The following is a 20,504-nucleotide window of genomic DNA, read 5'->3' as shown; positions in this document are numbered from 1 at the left end:
GTGAAACTTGTGGTGAAAGAGAAAAAGAAGCTGGAGAAAAGAGGGAGACAAAGGTAGGGTTTAAAGGTAAATTAGAACACAAAGTAATTTCATTTGTAGATGAAGAGTGATATTTGCAAAGAACATTTAACCAATGTACAGTACTCCAGTCTTACTGGAGTACTACTGTTCTAAATCTAACAAAAGGGAGGCAGAGTTGCTGTACTTTATTCAACATACATCTAAGTATATTCCTACTGGGAGCATATGTTCAGTCTCTATAGGCAACAAGAGCTGGTTTCCCTCACTGGACTTTCATTTTACTTTTTTTTAAAATTGGTATATAATTTGCAGACTATAGAATATTAAAATACTGTCCATGATGTCTGAATGTTGGTAGTAACAGTAGTACTTGTATTGTGAAAGCAACTAGATGTCCCTACTAAGGATCAAGGACCACTGTACACACGTAACAGTCCCTGCCTCCAGCATTTTACAGTCTAAATAAATGTCAACCACTTCATTATTTCATCTGATCCTTTTAGAATATTACAGGCCATCATCCTGCAGTCCTTTTGAAGGCCAAGCTCCCACTGACACTGATGCAAAATTGGGCCTGAAAATGATGATAATCTTATTGCTGTATACATATTGAATAATCTAGGAAATGTTTGTAGTAGGTCAACAAAGACTTTAAATGCAAGTCTATCCTAATCAGCTACCTACTGTAACTGGTTTCAGAGTAGCAGCCGTGTTAGTCTGTATTCGCAAAAAGAAAAGGAGTACTTGTGGCACCTTAGCGACTAACCAATTTATTTGAGCATAAGCTTTCGTGAGCTACAGCTCACTTCATCGGATGCATAAAGTGGAAAGTACAGTGAGGAGATTTTATATATACACACAGACCATGAAAAAATATACATTGTAAGGGGAGTGATCACTTAAGATGAGCTATTATCAGCAGTAGAGTGGGGTGGGGGGAGAGAAAACCTTTTGAAGTGATAATCAAGGTGGGCCATTTCCAGGAGTTAACAAGAACGTCTGAGAACAGTGGGGGGGGGGGGGGAGGGAGGGGAGGAATAAACAAGGGGAAATAGTTTCACTCAGTATAATGACTCAACCACTCCTAGTCTCTATTCAAGCCTAAGTTAATTGTATCCAATTTGCAAATTAATTCCAATTCAGCAGTCTCTCGTTGGAGTCTGTTTTCGAAGTTTTTTTGTTAAAGGATACTCACTTTGAGATCAGAAATCGAGTGACCAGAGAGATTGAAGTGTTCTCCGACTGGTTTATGAATGTTATAATTCTTGACATTTGATTTGTGTCTATTTATTCTTTTATGTAGAGACTGTCCAGTTTGCCCTATGTCCATGGCAGAGGGGCATTGCTGGCACATGATGGCATATATCACATTGGTAGATGTGCAGGTGAATGAGCCTCTGATAGTGTGGCTGATGTTTAGTCTCTAAGGTGCCACAAGTACTCCTTTTCTTTCTACTGTAACTGATAAGCATATTATGATAAGCATTAACACAGTGGGCTAGATGCATTGCCCCTATTCTGGCTGCTTGTACTGCCTGGCAACACTTTGCAAGGTTAATCTTTGAGCGGGCTTAAACCAGCTCAAATGGCACTAACCACATGCTCCTCCCATCCTCCAACCTGTGTAAAGAGCATGACTAGAGAATGATTTCTTCTGGTGTACCGAGTCTCTTTCAGACAAGTTAGAACTGCCTTGGGGTTACTCTAAGTTGTGCCCCCAAGATCAGAGGACCAGAAAGAGGGAGAAAAATTATCTCCTCCCGCAGGTGCGCTGAGTGCAGCTTAGGAACACCTAAGCACGTGGCCCACTATCTGACTTTGTTGTATCTCAGATTTTAGAATTAGCGTGAGAAATCTCAGCAGAAGCCATTCTGACCTTCAGTCACTAAAAAGAAAAATAAATTGGCTTCTGTAAATGCTTTGCAGCTCAGCAGAGGCAGTAGCAGGTTTTATTTGGCATTAACTCTATAAAATTCTCCTCTACTCCAGATGCTGGCTCCTTTTATTTGGATCATTGCTGCTGTTGGGTTGGCACAGGAACTAACCAGAACTATGCAAGATTCTTCTGACAGTAATATTAATTTCTTTCTGTAGCTTATTTGAAATCAGCAGTAAAATAAAGTATTTGATAAATTCACTCTCCTCGTATATCATAACTAAAAAATAAGCTTGCTTCCAACAACCATGATAATTCTTCCAAAGTTATTTCTTTTTTTTATTGGGGCACTTTGTCAAGGCTGATAAGACTTATAAAGTTGTGTCTTGATTTGTGACCACACCGCACTATCCTTTCACTATGCTTTCCTGCTTAATTCTTGCGAACGGCAATTTGGCCAGTTCCATCTCTGATGTACTTCCACTGACTTCACCAAAGTTCCGCTTTGGATGAGTTTGGACCATTTTCTTGAAATGGGCTAGCAAATTGTTCACTAATGGCAGAACCTTGAAGTATCTGCTCACAACGGAAGCAGTGAGTTAGCATGACAAATTAACACAACTGTTGTGAAAGCAGCAGATTAGGGCGACTGAATCATTTTTTAAATTCTCCCATGTCCGAGTAAGACATTTCATCGCAGGAAAATAATAGCAAAGAAAAATGAAAGAGATAAAAACAGCAAGTGCATGCCATTCAAAGCAAATGGCCCTTGTCCTTCACTGAGGGTCTTGCAGTAGCACTGTATCCTTTTCAGTTGCATTATGGTAGAGAAGAAGCTCAAGGAAGAAAAGTGGAAAAGAAGGGGAAAAAGGATGTGCAAACTCTTTATGCTGAGAAGATTTTCCTTGAGGAAATGAGAGTGTACTGACAGATGCTACCTTGAGACAGATTATCATTAATCTAGTCATAACCCCTTCTGATACGGTCAAATAAAAGTATTTCAGCCAAAGCATCATTTATGGGACTCAAGGGGTATTCAATGGATTAAAGACTAAAAGGATCAAACAAAAAATAATTACTCAGGAAAGCTAATACAATACTAATGATTAAAGAAACTTAGTGCCCTATTCTGACATCATTCAAGAGACAGCAACATCATGTTATAGATGCTCTTTGCTGTACAATACAAGAGACTAAATCTCTGGTATGTTAACGAACAGAAGTTTTAGATTGGTTTCACCATATTACTTCCCCCCACCTTTTTATTTTTATGTATTTATTTTATATAGAAGTCTCAGTTGCACACAAAGCAACATTTACCTCATTGTCCTACTCTTGGCAGACACCTGATGGCACTTGGGTCAATATTTCATTAAATCACTGCAAGCTAACAAATCAATCTATTAGAAAACTACAGTCCTTAAGCAACAAAAATTCCTTAGCAAACTGTGGTTTTACCATGCAGTATAGCCTATTTGGTGTTAAGACATTTATAGCATCACTGTTGTAGCATATTATGGGATTAAGGAGCACCCGTTTTCAAGGACATTACCCTTCTTAGACAGTAAACACCAATACTAAACAGGAAAAAAAATCTCCAAGCACCGTTGAGATTTGCAGTGAAAGATTTTAAAATTGTGCTTTAGTTATCTATGAATCCAGAATAAAATGTCAGAGAGAGAAAGGCATGAAATTTTCCTTTTACCTTAAAGGTGTTTCTATTTTAGCCTTGAGGAAAATGAATGAATATTATTCAGCGTATAACGTCCTCTTTTAAGGCATTATTCAACAAAAAGTTGGTATATTGTGGCAAAGCCTCTCTGCCTAGACTGACTGATGTTGTATGTAAGTGTGAGTGATTTGGGAACCAAAAGTCTTAGCAAACTTTGAATACCGCCAGCAGGAACAGTGAAGTATGTATTTAGTCCTTTCTACCTCACCTTTACAGTGAGCATGGCCCACACTGATGAAGTGGGGAGACCGACTGAGCCAAGTTCAATTATAAGAAGGAAACACAGCCACTAGAACAGAGATGAGTTGTCCATCAAATACTGGGAAGATCTGCTCTCCCCCCGCACCCACCCCAAAGAAAAGGGAGTGTATTTCACCAGCCCTTTAGGTGTAATTCAATTAGTCTTTCAGCATCAAGCTACAGTGTGTCAGACATCTCCTGTGTACGCCCCAGAAACCAACTCAAATCTGTACATTAGTCTGGATTGAAAGACATGACTCATCTTTGACTAATGAGAAGAGAACAAACAATATAGACTGCGAAGTCCCTTTCCTAGAAACATACTGGTTTAGTTTCTAAATCTGTCGTACATACAAAAAAAAATACATGTAAACTGACACTGGCTCTTTAAGAGGAGGAAAAAAACCCACCTTCAGCTCATCTGAAAATTTACTGCTTGACACTGAGGGAGCAAGGATTGTAACTAAATGTAATTGTGTGACCAGCATAGCAATCAATCAACTCTGATATCTCTCCTCACTCTCTCTGTAGTATGACAAAAATCTAGCATACTGCAGATTAATGTTTCTCATTCAAGAGAACTGGGCTAAAATACTTTGATAGTCTGGAGGAGTACCTCCAGAAAATGGCAGTGCCCACCTACCTGTTGATGTAAAAGGGGTAAGTTTAGAGTATGAATCTAAAGGTTCCCTGGAAAAGATGAACTAAAGCAAATTTATTCCTCCAAGTCAGCTCATTTTGTGATCTCTGTACCAGTTCATAAAAGCTATTTCATTTTGTCTAACCGTGGCTCTGGGTGAGAAAACTTGCTAAAAAATTCAGAAAGATCTTAAAGAAAACAAGCTTTTATTTAATAGTATTCTGAATTTTAAATGGCATTTGGTTGGTTCTTTTGTGTATATTTTCTGTGTGGGAACATGTATGTAAACTGTGGCTGTAAAACAATCCAATTATTTGATCGGGGGAATGGTGAAGAAGCCAGGAATTAGCAGAAGGAAGAAAATATATATAAAGAGAAAAAGCAAGGAAGACTCGTGTGATTTTTTAATTTACAAAAACATATTAGTTTTGAGATTTCTTATTAACTGCATTTAAAGTAGATATTGTGCCTCTGTATAGAAAGCACACAGCAAATAGCCCAGAAGTATGTATTTTTTCCTTGCAGTAGGCATTAGGATTTTCTGAAACATGTTCATTTGTTATTGTAGACACCGACTTCAATTTATGTCATTATAGACATCTGTGGCCATCTGCACCAAAATGTATGGGACAACATCCCCAAATCCTGGAAGACTAGCTTACAAGACAGGATTCTGATGATTTCACAGACCACTTACATCACCTTTTTTGTGGCTACAGAGATGTCCTTAAAGAACCAAACTTAAATATCTATAAACTTTGTATGGCGTCTTACAGGGGTTCTAAGTGGACACAGTAAATATACAACTGGTATAACAGATCTAATGGTCAGCTCAACATATTCATGTTCTTCTAACCTCAGGAGGTAATTTCTTTCAAAACCTCTCTTCTCTGGAACAAGTTTTATAGCTAGTTAGAGGGATGCTAGCTCATGTAAATTCCTCCCACACGCCAGTATTTTTATTTCTAATTCTCTCCTTCACCAGGGAATTTGCAGCCAGCTGGAGTTCTAGGAGCAAGTCCAATGTGTGACTGAGCATGGAAATATAGAACTGACTTCAGTACCAGTAGAAATTTTCTACATAAATGGAAGGTTTCAAGTGTGGCCACTGTACATTTCCTAAAATGCTCAGTCAGTTGCCTCATGTCTTTCCCAAGATCTTAAATGCCACATTTTGGATATTTTCATACTGCAGATTGTAAGGTCTTCTGTCAACTATTTTTGTCTTTTGTGCCATCAGATACTGTGACAGTCATGATAGGTTTAGGAAGAGTCACAGATTTGGCTTCTGTACAGAGGTCTCATGCAGAAGGCCTAAATCTAGCATTTAAATATGGCAGAGAGGGGATATTTTGAGCCTTCTCAATAAGGAACAACCTCCCAGGCTGTGGAGCTCAAATAGGCAACAGAGGACAATTGTGTCTTAGTGGGGCTCTTTATTATGCTATTTTTATGAGTGGCAAGGTGTGATTTTCATGTTTTTATTAACTATTATTAATGCTTTTGAGAGTGAGTGAAGAAGCTGAATTTTTACAGGTGAGTAGCTTTGACCATCTTTGAGCCAAACAAGACTATCATGGCAAAGATACAGAACTATTTTTGGAACATAGGAATTCTCATGTTGGACCAGACTTGTGATCCATCCAGTGCAGTATCATGTCACTGACAGTGGCCAGTGCCAATGGCAAAGAATTGTGTGACTAAAAATCACTAAATCACACTGTGATTGGTTTTGGCTTCTAGGTGGAGAGTTGCTGGGGGCTGAGGACTTGTAAGGTGTACACTGGGTGTATTCATGGTGCAGAACATTGCTAGGTACTGGGCTGGTGGGAGTTGTGCTGCTCTTAATAGGGGATGGCCAGCCCAAGGTGGGGAAATTGGGTCCTCTTCCCTCTTGCCCCCCTTTCTCACACAATGTTTAGCTATGGGGAACGTGCCTCTTCCCCCCATGAGAACCATGTAGGCAGATGGGAGGGGGAAAAGATGTAGCAATGTTGGGCTGCAGGAGAAAGGAAGAGAACTTCTCTTTCTCTCTCCTTTACTTATCCCTGATGGGACCTACTGCCCATGGCATTTAGATGCAGCCAGTAATGCCCACTCCCATGATTTTATTTGAGTTTCACAATAGTTGGTTTCAGAGTAACAGCCGTGTTAGTCTGTATTCGCAAAAAGAAAAGGACTCCACAAGTACTCCTTTTCTTTTTACAATAGTTGGTGTTTTTCCTAAAGTCCCAACTCCTGCATTTATGGGATTACATGAGAATATTAGCTTTCATTTTTAAGTAAGTGTCTAGCTCTGATGGCTGCAGAAAAAAACCCTTGATAATGTGAACTGTAAAGGCTGAACAAAAAGAAGGCAAATAAAGAACCAAACATTTATTGTTTTTTAAATCTCGTTATTTGGGGGGAGGTTTGACTTACAATTTTTGAGTTCTTGGAGGTGTTAATACTGCTTCTTCTTTTTTGTTTGTTTGTTTTATATTTTGTTTTCAACCCTTGCAATTCATTTTTAGGTCATGCCCCATAAGCTGAAAATCACTGGCCCAATATCTAAAGCCCGGCATGATTTGCATTTTAGGCACATTGGGAAAATATTTTATTTCCATTTACCTACAATATCAGAAATGACTTGTGATAAGGCACAGTTCTTAGCAAGAAACCAAAAAGCCCCAACCATCCAGTGCTATGTAATCATGTTGAGTAAATTTAAATTTAAAATCACCTTCAAAACAAATCATCTCAGATATTAATCTCAACCTAGTGGACAACCACAAGAAACTTTGCCTTTGCAACCCTGTCATTTGAATTTTGAACACATTTTATCTGTGGCTACCTGGTGATGTTATATCTTCCTAACTCATTGCAGTTGGTTAGTGCAATCAGTTACTACTCTGTCCCCAAGCTCAGGCCTCATCTATAGTTGAGACTATCCCCAGTTACTCAGTAGCCAGAAACTGGGGTAAACGCAACAGTTTTCCTTACCTACTGCTGGGTTTGCACCAGTGCAGTTATCCTGGCTTCTGGCCACTATTGCTAAACTCAGAGGATAGATATGGCCTTGGTCTAATCTCAAACAAAATGAAAGGCTTTTAAAAAGTTCATGGTTATGGCCAGAACAATGGGACACTGTTCTTACATGATCTACAGGCTTTTCTAGTTCATCAGCTAAACTGGAGTTACATAATAAGCTACTAATGTAATTTTACTGTTCTCACCAATGTCACCGGGGTTCTGTCCATCAAATCATGTCAGGAGAAAACAGAATTATGTCTGTGCTGGTTGTCATCTTGAGGAAACCAGTCATTATACATGAACATCACTAACAGCAGCTTATCTATTCTTACTTCTCCCACATGGAATAAACAGTTAAGTCCAGAGAACTGCTGCAAAGTTAACTACTATAGAATTTTCTGTAATTTTATGAACAAAAGAACTCACAGACTTAACGGCTTGCTTCCAGCCCAAACAATCTGCTCCCTGATTGTGGTGAATGGTATACAATAGTGACTTGGCCAAGAGAATAATGGGAGGAATGGCTCTGGCATAAGCACCAAAGCTATTATGGAGAAAGATTATTATTAATGGCAGTGCTCAACTCCTTCCTGTGTGACATCTCTTGACTGGCTACCCAGCAAATACAAGATAAAATGATATAGTTGTGTGTCAAATATGCACAGCTGTAGCTAACTCCTCTGATAATCCAGCAGCAGTGCAAGCTATCTGCCAATTTTTGAAAAATATTAGAATAGTTTTAGAGGTGGCAGGCCATTAGGAAGAGAGAGCCCCAGCACACTAGGAAACTTTGCTGCATGCAAGACAATGATATCTATTTTAATACATAGGTTCCTGGATGATATAACTGGCTGGATGTCACATCCTATGCTTGCAATGTCTAATCACTAACAGCAGCTTTAATATGATGCCCAGAACACTGATGATAACTTAAGGATGGCACCATATTTCAACTCAGATTCTTGGAGGACTCTTTTAAAAATAAACCATGTGCTAAAATTCATATGTACTTCCACTTTCCTAGATCAGTTAAGAAAAATGGCAAATTCAGTATTGACTTGCAACCCACTGATTTCAGTGGGAGTTATGTATGCTGTAAAGCAGTGTACAATTTGGTCCTTTCCCAGTGCTCACTTTTCTCTACATACATTTCTGTACTGCGTATGAACATAAAAGAAAACAACATGGCAGGAAACTAGGTCTTACATGGACAATTTCAAGGTCAACATTTTCTAAAGTCTAAAAACCGACTTCAGCAGCAGAGCCTACATACATTTGTGGGTTACAAGCAAATATATGAACAATCATGACATATTTCAGAGTAACAGCCGTGTTCGTCTGTATTCGCAAAAAGAAAAGGAGTACTTGTGGCACCTTAGAGACTAACCAATTTATTTGAGCATAAGCTTTCGTGAGCTACAGCTCACTTCATCGGATGCATACTGTGGAAAGTGTACAAGATCTTTTTATACACACAAAAGCATGAAAAAATACCTCCCCCCACCCCACTCTCCTGCTGGTAATAGCTTATCTAAAGTGATCACTCTCCTTACAATGTGTATGATAATCAAGTTGGGCCATTTCCAGCACTCATACACATTGTAAGGAGAGTGATCACTTTAGATAAGCTATTACCAGCAGGAGAGTGGGGTGGGGGGAGGTATTTTTTCATGCTTTGTGTGTATAAAAAGATCTTCTACACTTTCCACAGTATGCATCCGATGAAGTGAGCTGTAGCTCACGAAAGCTTATGCTCAGATAAATTGGTTAGTCTCTAAGGTGCCACAAGTACTCCTTTTCAGTCATGACATACATTTGGCTAAGCTGAGTAATCACCCAAACATATATCCATAATATACCCATACTGTCCCTCTGTGTGTATATTATATCCTCACTTGTCCTTATTCTGAAATTGGAGCTATGTGGACACAAGGGTCTGCCTGCATGGGCCCAGTTACAGGATCAGGGCTTGTAAAATCTTTGGGATAGCAATGTATCTCTTGTGTGCCTTTTGCCAAGGGCCTGGCACACTTGGAGGTAAAATAATAAGTAATAATAATTTTGGCTTACCATCTTTGAGAGTGGTCCCATCTTTAATCCCTCTTTTAAGTAATTCATATATACTTGTAAACCCAACCAGACATACGTGTGTACTAAATCTCTATTATACACACTGTACATCACAACTGTGCTTATTTTCATACCAAAAACTGTTGAAAGATCGTAATTAGGATTGCAAAGTAAAGCATTTGGAAGTTAGGTAATGACAGAATTATGCAATTTGTGTGTATTATGATACAATCTTTAATTACATAGTTACATAATATTTTAAGCACAAATCCCCTGCATCCATTAATGTACAGGATGCTCAGTGAATGAAGCAGCAGTTCAGCATTTCTTTCTGTCCTCTGCATTCCCTGCATAGAATACAGATTTTTTTTTAATTTCCCCATGAACTCTTCTATTGTGCTCATCTCTGTAATATCTGAATATCTTACAAGTATTTATGAATTTATTTTCAAAACTCTCCTGTGAGATAGAAAGTATTATTTTTATTCCCATTTTACAGATAGAGAGCTGAGGCAGAGAGAGGTTTAGGCCAAAATTTGTTGAAGAGTCCACTAATTTTGGGTACTTCAGCGAGTGCCCAGCTTCAGACACCTAAGGCTTTTTTCAAAGGTGCTGAGTTGGGTACTTTGTTTCAATTTGAGTGCGGAGTGTTGAGCACTTTGAAAATCAGGCCCCACATGTCTCAAATTGGGTACCTGAAAAACACAGATTTATTGACAGTCTCCAAAAATTATGGTTTAAGCAACTTGCCCAGCATCACATAGGAAGTCTGTGACAGATCTATGGATATAATCCAGTCTCTTCAGTCTTAACCTGTGCCTTAATAACCAGACCATCCAACTGCCCTCTGATTCATTCAATACACACACCTTCCAACCTCTGTTGAGAATGAGTCAAAATTCCTACAGGCCATAGCCTCATGCACTGCACAACCTTATCTCATTCACCATTCATTGGATGCAATGAATGAAACAGGGGTCCTGTGAAAAAAAGTATTATGTGATTACACTACTAAAGACTGCATCAAAACACATCTTTATATACAGAAAACTATCTTTCTGCAGGCCCGTATACTTCCTGAGGCCCATACACTTCCTGTTAAATCAATATTGTGCCTTTTAGATCCACTGAGACAATGGCAACTCATGACATTTATGCACCATCTTTATTTATGAAATAAAAGGAAAATGTGCAGAGCAAATGGATGCAAATCCGTGTACACGTGTCTAAACATCACAATATTTTGGGCAGGACAAATGAGAAGGAAAACCCTAAATCAGTCCTAAAAAGAATTTGTCTTCCAAAAATATTTGTAAAATGCCAGTGAGATTTATGATGCCTACCACTATTTTTCAATTTAAAAAATTAATCACATTACTGTATTCAAAAATACTGAAACACACAGTATGAGGCAAAGGAAGCCATAAGAAAATATCAAATTGCTTAAAATGACATGAAATTATTAACCATGTTGTTTTTAGCACTGTAAAACTTCAAAGTGTTTGACTTTCACAAAGGAAGTTCCATCATTAGCATTCACTACTCACACATTGAACAACATGGCAGAAAGCATGTCTCTGATGATGCACAAAGAAGTTACTTACAGGTAATAAGTGTAGGAGTGATAGCTTCTTCTGCCATGATGGTGGAAGGATTTAGGCAGTGGTGGAAAAGATGAAATGGAAGGAAAGAAAAGCCAAATATTAATGTATGAAAAATCAAGATGAACTGAGACCAGAAGTGGTGACACAAATGAAAGGTAGTACAAATGCATCTGAGGCATATCATGCAATATCTGTCCATTCCAGATATGACATAAATCTACAAAAAATTTTAAGCAGTAAAATACATAATACCTCACTGAAATGTTAAATTTGACAGTTTAAAACAAGTGTAAAAGCTAAGTAACATAATAGTTATGTATCATATACATCCATATAATACATACACAAACACACACACACGTAAACATGATTTTATTTCACATTGTATTAATTGGTTTAGGAAGGACACGACATCTCTACTGCATTAGTTAGAAGTGTAGGAATTAAAAGTCTTAGAATGCTTATTAAGTAGCCTCTCTTCCTTTGGAGTTTTTTTGGAGGCTCTGTCTAGTTGCTCTCGTTCCTTAGAGACATTAAAACTTAACCTACCATGGATATGATTACCCTAGATTGTCACCCAAAACTTGTTTCCAGAAAGCCAAACAAACTCTCGAAGTATGTTTCCACTTTTCATTAGGCATTTCATTGCAGAAGAAACCTTGGTTAGATTACTTCACAAAGATTGAAATTCACTCTTCCCCCAAGTAAAAGGGCTATAGTCAGGGATCACAGTGGAGGTTTGCTGGCGGTGAGACTATAGAATCCATCCCCAGGCTGTGGGTAGAATCCTGCACCTCTACTATTTTTGCCCCTGGGAATACTACAAAAGGCCACTTGGATCCCAAACCTCTTCATCCATGTATGCATGGACCCAGTACTCTTTCCTACCTGAGCTCCCTCACAATGATTCCCTCCACTTCAGCACATTCAGAGCCAGTGAGGAACCCACTGCTGCAATGGACAGAGTGCACAGGGCCTCCTGCCCAGCTGCTCTGCCTGCTGCTGAACCTCTCTCCCTCCCTGATCCTGAAGCGGGGAGGGGCAAAGCCCTCCGCAAAGGGATGAATTTCACCCTGGTCAGATACAAAATATTGATTCTAATTAAAAAGAAGCTAATTCTCCAAAACCATCACCTCGCCATAGCTACAAATAATGTTAATGTACTGGTAAGATAAAAGACGGAAATAAACTGGGTAGGCATCTGTAATTCTCACAGCACACAGCTACAGCGCTTTGACTACAGCAAAAACTTGTAAACAGGCCCGGCAAAGGACTACCATTAATGCTAACTTGCCTTAGGCTACATGCTGCAGGCATCCCTTTGAAAACTAGGCTTTCATCACATTTTCTCTCTCATCTTCTTTGTTTGAGGATGCCTTCAGAAATATTTTCCAGTTTTTATTCCCATTTTTCTGATACTTAAAAGTATTGTTTAAACACAAAAGGCTAGGTATTGAATATTTAATCAGATGTGGCACATTTGCAAAATGCACACCTGTTAAAATTGGATTTAAAAAAAGAGCCAAGAATACGGTAACAGGAAGGCTATGGATAAAATCGTGCACTCCTTACTCGGGTATATCTTCTACTACATTCAGTGCCTGCAGGAGGGGTGCAGGACTGGGCTGTATGAAAACGGTTCTGTTTACTTATATTATGTTGGGAGGAGGTTGTTTTGGTATGTGGTCTAATCATAATTATCTTTTTTTCCTTCTCTTTTCAGAAATTACTCATTCTCTAGCTCCCATTTAGAATCTCATGACACCGCAAACCCTATTCCTTGCCATATGTTGCCACGACAGAGATTTAATGTAATTAGTACAAATGTTCTCATACATCTAAAAGATGTATAGCAATTTTAGAAACAACAATAAATATAATTAATCAGTGAAGCACGGCTGGTTCTTGTACGCATAATTCTGCCAAACATGTTATTGAGATAAATTATGCTGTTTAAAAAATGTTGAAAACTCAGGTGCTTTAATTTGTGTGAATACATCAAATTACAATTTGATATAACAGGAGAAAAATTAAATGTCTCATGTTCAAGTTATTTTTATATTGAGTTCTTATAATATGATCAAGAGGTTTCAGGTGAGACTCCTTGAAAATTAGATTCTATAGTTTTAAATTCCCAATAATTCTGAGGTTCTACAAAGAGAAAATTTGTTATAAAAATATAATGTTCTAAACCTGGGTAATTTAAGAAATAGAAAACTAAGACTTACAAAAACAGATCATTTAGCAAAGACACTGTCCATGCTTTGGAAAAATCTTAGTTTTAGAAATGCAACCTTAAAAACTGAGTTCCATTTTACGTTTTATACACGTGGATAGGTCTTTTGGCATGTTTTATAAGTGGAGGTTAACCCAGGTGCCATAGTTAGTATACTGGCTTCTGCACCACCCCTCTTCTGCAGCTGGCATAGAGGGCATGGCAAAGGGAAAAGAGGGCCTGGTTGGGTCTTCCCCTTGTTTCCATGCTGACTGTTGGGAAATGTTGGCAGCAGGTAGAAATTAGAACAATCTGAGCTACATCAAGGGAGTGGACTAGTGCAGTTGTTCTCAACCAGGGGTCCGTAGCCCCTGGGGGACCACGAGCAGGTTTCAGCATATTACACTCGCTAGGGCCCAAGGCAGAAAGCCAAAGCCCCGCCACGTGGGACTGCAGACCAGGCCACAAGCCCCACCACTGGGGGCTGAAGCTGAAGCCTGAGCAACACAGCTTTGTGTGGCCCCTTATGGTGTGGGGCCCTGGGAAATTCCCCTGCTTGCTACCCCCCCAACACCGGCCCTGGCTTTCAGATGCAGAAAAACAGTTGTTGTGGGCCGTGGAGTTTTTATGGCATGTTGGGGGCGGAAGGAAGGGCTCAGAAAGAAAAAGGTTGAGAACCCCTGGACTAATGCGCTGCAAGCTCAGCACCAGCGAGTGGAAAGGGCATTCCTGAGTAGCGCTAAGCATTCCTTACCCATTTAAACAGATACATACATTAGAAACTATTCGAAGGCTCAGGTGTATATGTGACGCAGAGCAAAAACAAAAGAAGCACACAAGAAAACAACCCTTTATGGTTGTGGAAAACTGAGGCAGTTTCTGACAAAATCAAATATTAATAGCCACTGGTTTACTGAACTCCCGTAGCACAAATTGGAACTGCTGCATCCCAAATGAACATACCCTCAAGCAAACCTCTCCCGTTAAATCGAATTTTTCAACCTCCAAACTTTTTGGAAACTTAATTGAAATAACAATAATTAAAAAAAAAAGAAAAGAACAGATAGACAATACAGTAGATTGAATTATACCTTTTATCTGTCTATCCACCCCTCCCCCTTCCCCGCTATTATCCAAGAGCCTTAATACAATTTTGGAAAGCACTCCCATTTATTGTTATTGTTTACCAAACATTACAGGAATATTGCTATCACTTTCATTCCACTGTTGTTGTTTTTATAATTTGCCAATGAAAGCAAAACTTTCTTTATGTATGTAGTTGTCAGTGAGGTCCTGCAATTTTCAGTGCAGGAATGTTGGAGGCAGGGGGAAACTGGGTAAGTCGCTTGAAACTGTTCAATGAGGGCTAGGTTCAAATTCCATTCAAGTCAATTGAAAGACTCCTACGGACTTCAATGGGCTTTGGACCAAGTCTTAAGTGAGACAGACAGATCATATTTGAGAGCAGATCACGCCACAGACCTGATTCTGATTTTGCGGACATCACTGTAAATTGATATCGCAATCATGATCCAAGTCCCTCCACCCACTGTAATAGCCATTAGAGCAACCGGTATCTTTATGCTGGAAGAAGGGTTTAGTGGTTGGCACATCAAACTAGGAGACAACAGTCTAGGCACTATTCCTAGCTTTGCTGCAGATTCCTTATATGCTCTTGGGTAGGTCACTTAATTTCTCTGTGCCTCAGTTTGTAAAATGAGAATAATAATTAAGAACCACTTTAGAGGAGTATTGGGAGATTTAATTAATATAGGGTATGAAGTGCTTTTGGGGTTCTTGGATGCAAAATTCCACAGAAATGCGAGGTACTATTTTTGGACACAGTCTCAGGACTTAGTTAAGTCATTACTTAGTTAAGTAACTGATTCCCAATTATCAAGAAGTATAACCATCACATGGTACAATATTGATAAGTTTGTTACATTCAGAAGTAGTTAAAGTACCATAAAACTTATGACATATTGATATTGCCCTTACATTACAATTGTACTTAGCTTGCAAAACAATTATAAATTCTCTTTGAATGCATAATGTATACACAGCAACTGAACCTAGGTGAAATACAGGGACCCTAGGTGGCATAGTCAGTTGTTACTCTACTGAATAACTGGTTCAAGTTTTACTTGGGTCATAAGTGCAACCATTTCAGGGCCTGTCTATGCTACAACTATATGTTAGGAGACCTGGACAAAACACAATCATCCCCGTATCTGGTTAAAAGCTGGCTACATCTTGTAATGTAGATGAGTCCTAACTGTACTCTACAGTCTCTGTTCAAGGCTACAGTGTGGTTCAGGGACATGGTTAAAAATTAGTTATCTGTAAGTTCCATCTACACTACAAGACAGAACTATGTTCTAAGAATGTCAAGGGACAACATTTTGTAACAGAGTTCCTGGACAAGGTTACTGTAAATAGGCCTTAGTGGTTTCCATTTAATCACTAGAATACATGTCTCAAACACTAAGAACATTTGTGATGGGGAGAAGAGAACCAAGTCCCTACCCACACCTGCCATCAACTACATGGGACTGGAGCCTTCCCACCGCCCACGGATTGGCTTATAAAAGGCCACAGCAAAGCAACAACCTCTGGAGCAGCTGAGGGACCAATATTTGCCTGCTCGGAGAAAGACTATGGAGGGAGCAGGAGCCTAGCAACCCTTTCTTTGCTCCTGGGTAGCTCTCCCTGGGAGGCAAGAAGAGCCTTTGCAGGAGTCTCTCTCTTAACTGGAATTACTCTACACTTTGCCATTTTTTAACAAATTGTGCGAATCTGGGCTCAGGAGAGGCTCAGAACTGGACTAAGAAGGGTGTTGCATGTAGGTCAGGATGCGGGACTGGCAAAGCAATGTGGAGCGCCTTACTCTCTGCATGCCAGCATTATGTCTGGAGCGGTTAAAATGGAAAGTATGATTGCAGCAAAGAATTAAAACGTATGGAAGGAGAAGGTACTGCATTTCAGAAAAGATTGTACTCTTGCTACACAGGATTATAAACCCTGGAGTTTACTGGGAATGTCTGGATTTTCCAGGACTGCTCCAGTGTCCCAGATACTATTTAGATTGGACTCAAATTTCCTCTCTTCTCTGTGATGGTCCCCCATTGCCTCGTCTAGTTCCTGTAGTGGTCACTCCCCCTCCACTGGGGGAGCTCACAATTCCCTTTCCAGGACCTTCTTCTTCCCTCTACTGCCCCTCCCTCTATCTTAAAGAAAACTGGCGCCCAGCTGGCTCTGCGTTGTGAACCCAGTGCATGACCTGCCTGCCAGCTATTTAAATGTGCATCTGAGGTGCTCCAAGCCTGGCACGATCACAATTGCTCAGTGTGCTCCAGACCTATTACACACTACTGGTATGCACACAGTTCAATCACCAGCCTACAAGCAGCACAGTAGGGCCAGCACAAGTGGGCCTGAATTTCCTTTAAGAAAGGGAACACTGGACTGTGATTGGGAGGCCAGAGGTAAGTTCCAGGGAAGTTAAGTGAAGGAAGGTTGGAAGGAAAGGGTAAGGGATGAGCACTCAAAGGACAAACATTCACAGTCCAACTTGTCTTCAAGTTGCCAAACCCTATTCACCCACTCCTTGAACTACCCCCAACCCGAACACCAGAGCTGCAAACTCTTTCATACCTCAGAATAGATAGTCAAACTTTGATTTAGCTTACTACTGAAATTTCCCCAACATAGGCAACAGCCTTCCAATGTCCAAGCTGCTAGAAACTTGCAGTTTTCTCCCTTCCCCACACTTTACACTGTTATGATATTCAGAAAGGAAGCAGGGTTTTCCATTTAAAAAAACAGGCAGCTATCTCTATTGCTATAGCACTTTTCTAATGATGTCCAAAGCACAAAACCCAAACGCATGTGTGTTAAACCTACTTTTGGAAACATCCAGCGTCTTTGCAAGAGAACCGTTTTATTTGTTTTTATGGAATGAAATATGCACAGAACAATATAGACTTAATCCACACCACAATTCATCTCAGCTCCCCCATCCCCTTTCTATTTAGACCAAGCATTTCTTTTATATTCAAGATGGGCAACTTACTCAGATTTCTGTGGGGAATCATATAATATCTAACTTACAGCTGAGCTGCTAGATAGAGACGAGGCTTGCCCTTCTGGGACAGAGGTACAGTTCTTACATTATTTGGGCCCATCATACAGTAGTAATACGTACAATGCTAGAATCATTAACCTTCAGTTGTTTTTCCTTTATCACAAAGCCACAACCCTTAATGCACAAAAAAGCGCTGCAAGAGGAAAAATTCATATAGCACAGTTCATAAAATGCCACAAGGCTTCAGGGAAAATAAGCAGCATTTCCTTAACTCTGTGGTAAAGGGCAGCACGGTGGCTGGATACATTTACCTGAATCACACTGAAAACTGCTGTAGGAGATGCTCTGACACAAATATGCACATAGAAAACATATATTAACTGCTCACCTTTTCTTCATTACCAACACAACCCCCAGAAATATAATAACGAACAGCAAGATGCCTGCAATGACTCCAGCGATTTTAACAGTATGGTCTGTCTCCTTCTCTGGCTCTGGGTCTGGTTTTCGAGTAGCAGCTCCTATGAAAGTAGCAGATTCAAAAGAGGAGGGGAGAAAAAGAATAAAGACATTACACTTTCTTCTCCTGTTACATTTAACATACATAGTAATAAGCATTATCAGAGCTGACAGACAGCAACGCTTTGATTAAAAAAAAAGGTCTCATATATACTGGAAGGAATGTAATTGTTCATATTGTTCTACAATATTTTGCTAAACCACAACACAAGCTGGATACTACACCCACACCTGACCCTTTTATAAGACCCTCTTCACACATACAATTTTCTGTATTTTTATTATCTGTGTTGGCTCCCTGTTCTTCCTGCCATTTAAAAATTTGCTAACACCACAATAACTATCCTAAGCCTTTATCCAAATTTGATTTGCTGGAACATCTTCCTTAATTATTTTTCCAAAATGAAGCAGTAATTCCCTAACATATTAGCTTAAACACCTGGAAAAGTGAGATAAGCTCATTTACCACACGCTTTACCAGCAATTGTTTTTTTGTACAATAGACCTTTTTTTTTTTTTTTTTTTGCCTTTGGAAATCTAAATCTAGGTCACATCTGGTAGGCAAAAGACTCCTTCTAAGCAATTTATTCACAAAGTGGGAAGCAGCTGATGATCACACCACTGGCACCCATATTTAATATCTGTTTAAATGAGATAACCAGTGCCTTGCAGCAGCTACTGTCTTAGCTTTTCCAGCTTCCCCATTTAAAAAAACCCACCATTTGTACTGTTTACTGTATAATGTGATGGAACGTCAAATCCGTGTCTGATGAAATATCCATTTCCTCCACTAAATGAGTTCAGGATGAAAAATGTTAAGGACATAATGTTCAACTCACTAAACTGAATATATATTTTTTGAGAACTTACACCTTTTAAAATCAAAATATCACATATTTATCATTTGAGGCACCACATCATCTTTACAAAGTGGACAGATAGTCCTAGAAATAGGAATTTATTTATCCGTTTTCTTATTACAGCTTTTTTTTTGGATGGGGAAAGAAGGGGAGGTAAAATGCAATTAAACTATAATATTTTAGAACTGGCATTCCCATCCCAGTCTCTTGGTTTCATTAATGGCCTACAGTACCTTCTTAATACAGAAAACAGCTGTTGAGCTGAAAATGGCAGGTAGGAAACACTGAATCAAGGGTGATATAAATGACAAATTTCAGAGGAACAGCCGTGTTAGTCTGTATTCGCAAAAAGAAAAGGAGTACTTGTGGCACCTTAGAGACTAACCAATTTATTTGAGCATGAGCTTTCGTGAGCTACAGCTCACTACATCTGATGAAGTGAGCTGTAGCTCACGAAAGCTCATGCTCAAATAAATTGGTTAGTCTCTAAGGTGCCACAAGTACTCCTTTTCTTTTTATAAATGACAAAGGAAGATATGCAATTTGTAGCAAGGGGAAATGAGAATTCAAACGATAGCAAGATCTAAGCTTTCAAACTATTCTTCTCACATTCATCTTTGTGCTCTCCTCCACATGGCTAGTCTGACTGGAACACCCACCATCTTCTAGTGTGCAAGGTGACCACCTTAATTCAAATAATTCCTTATAATTTCCTTCGTTCTATGAAAGCTAGCATATTTTCTGTATTAACTCAACAAAATAATAAATGCACATGCCTACCAATAAAAACAGATAAAATCTTGCTATACTCTGAGGTAGAGCTCTGCACAATCCAACATGCCTTTCTCAACATCTATTATCTCCCTCCATGACAGCACACAGCCCTCAACACAATGGAACCACTCTGGTTATAATGTGCAAGAAAGGGAAGAATGCCAAGAGCCAATTCAAAGCATTCACATATTCTGCATATCATGGAGATCATCTCTTTTAGGGTTCTTTGCATGGCTGTATGCAGTGCCTTTTGGGGTTGAAGGGTGAGGAGGAGGATCCACCATCATACAGATGCTCCAGCTCACACATGGAGCTTTTCACACATAGAGAAGGGACATGGGAGCTCCAGAGACTAAAGTAGGGACATATGAACATAGGAATTGCCATAGTAGCTCAGACAATGGTCCATCTAGACCAGTGTCCTGTCTCAGTCATTAGCATGAGGTGCTTCAGAGGACGAGGCAAGAAACCCCTTCAGAAAGCAGATGAGGAATAGAACTGCCCCCCCATGATGGCTTCATCCTAATTTCCACTGGTCAGAGATTGGTTTAAACCCTGAAGCATAATGTTTTATATCCCTTTCTAAACTCTTTTAGCATGAGCTATTCTAAATCTGGATATTCTTGTTACCCCTATAATTGTCCAATCCCTCTTTGACTGTTACTTTGTTCTCGGAGTCAGTGACATCACGTGGCAATAAGTGCCTGGTCTAATCCACATTTTGAGTGAAAAAGTACTCCTTTTATCAGTTTTGACTTTCCCACTTTTCAATTGTATTGAATGTCCCATTGTTCTCGTGTTATGTTACTGGGGGAACAGAAACTCCTGTTTTATCTTCTGTACACCATGCATTATTT

At 39.4% G+C, this 20,504-nt stretch overlaps 1 protein-coding gene across 9 annotated transcripts in view; it reads right to left on the bottom strand.

The window, feature by feature from the left end:
- Nucleotides 1–20,504, bottom strand: part of PTPRM (protein tyrosine phosphatase receptor type M) — an 832,874-nt gene that overhangs the window by 209,662 nt on the left and 602,708 nt on the right. For 5 of the 9 annotated variants that reach the window (XM_073331568.1, XM_073331567.1, XM_073331560.1 and 2 more), the window contains 2 exons: nucleotides 17,883–18,015; nucleotides 11,196–11,225 (listed from right to left, as the gene is read on the bottom strand). In XM_073331568.1, the coding sequence (XP_073187669.1) occupies nucleotides 11,196–11,225; nucleotides 17,883–18,015 (163 nt within the window). The remainder of the gene's footprint in view (nucleotides 1–11,195; nucleotides 11,226–17,882; nucleotides 18,016–20,504) is intronic. The other 4 variants (XM_073331562.1, XM_073331563.1, XM_073331565.1 and 1 more) reach the window with 1 other exon arrangement.

The sequence above is a fragment of the Lepidochelys kempii genome, chromosome 2, assembly GCF_965140265.1.
Source record: "Lepidochelys kempii isolate rLepKem1 chromosome 2, rLepKem1.hap2, whole genome shotgun sequence".
In the NCBI taxonomy this organism is placed as follows: domain Eukaryota; kingdom Metazoa; phylum Chordata; order Testudines; family Cheloniidae; genus Lepidochelys; species Lepidochelys kempii.
This window is presented reverse-complemented; position numbering and strand designations above follow the sequence as displayed.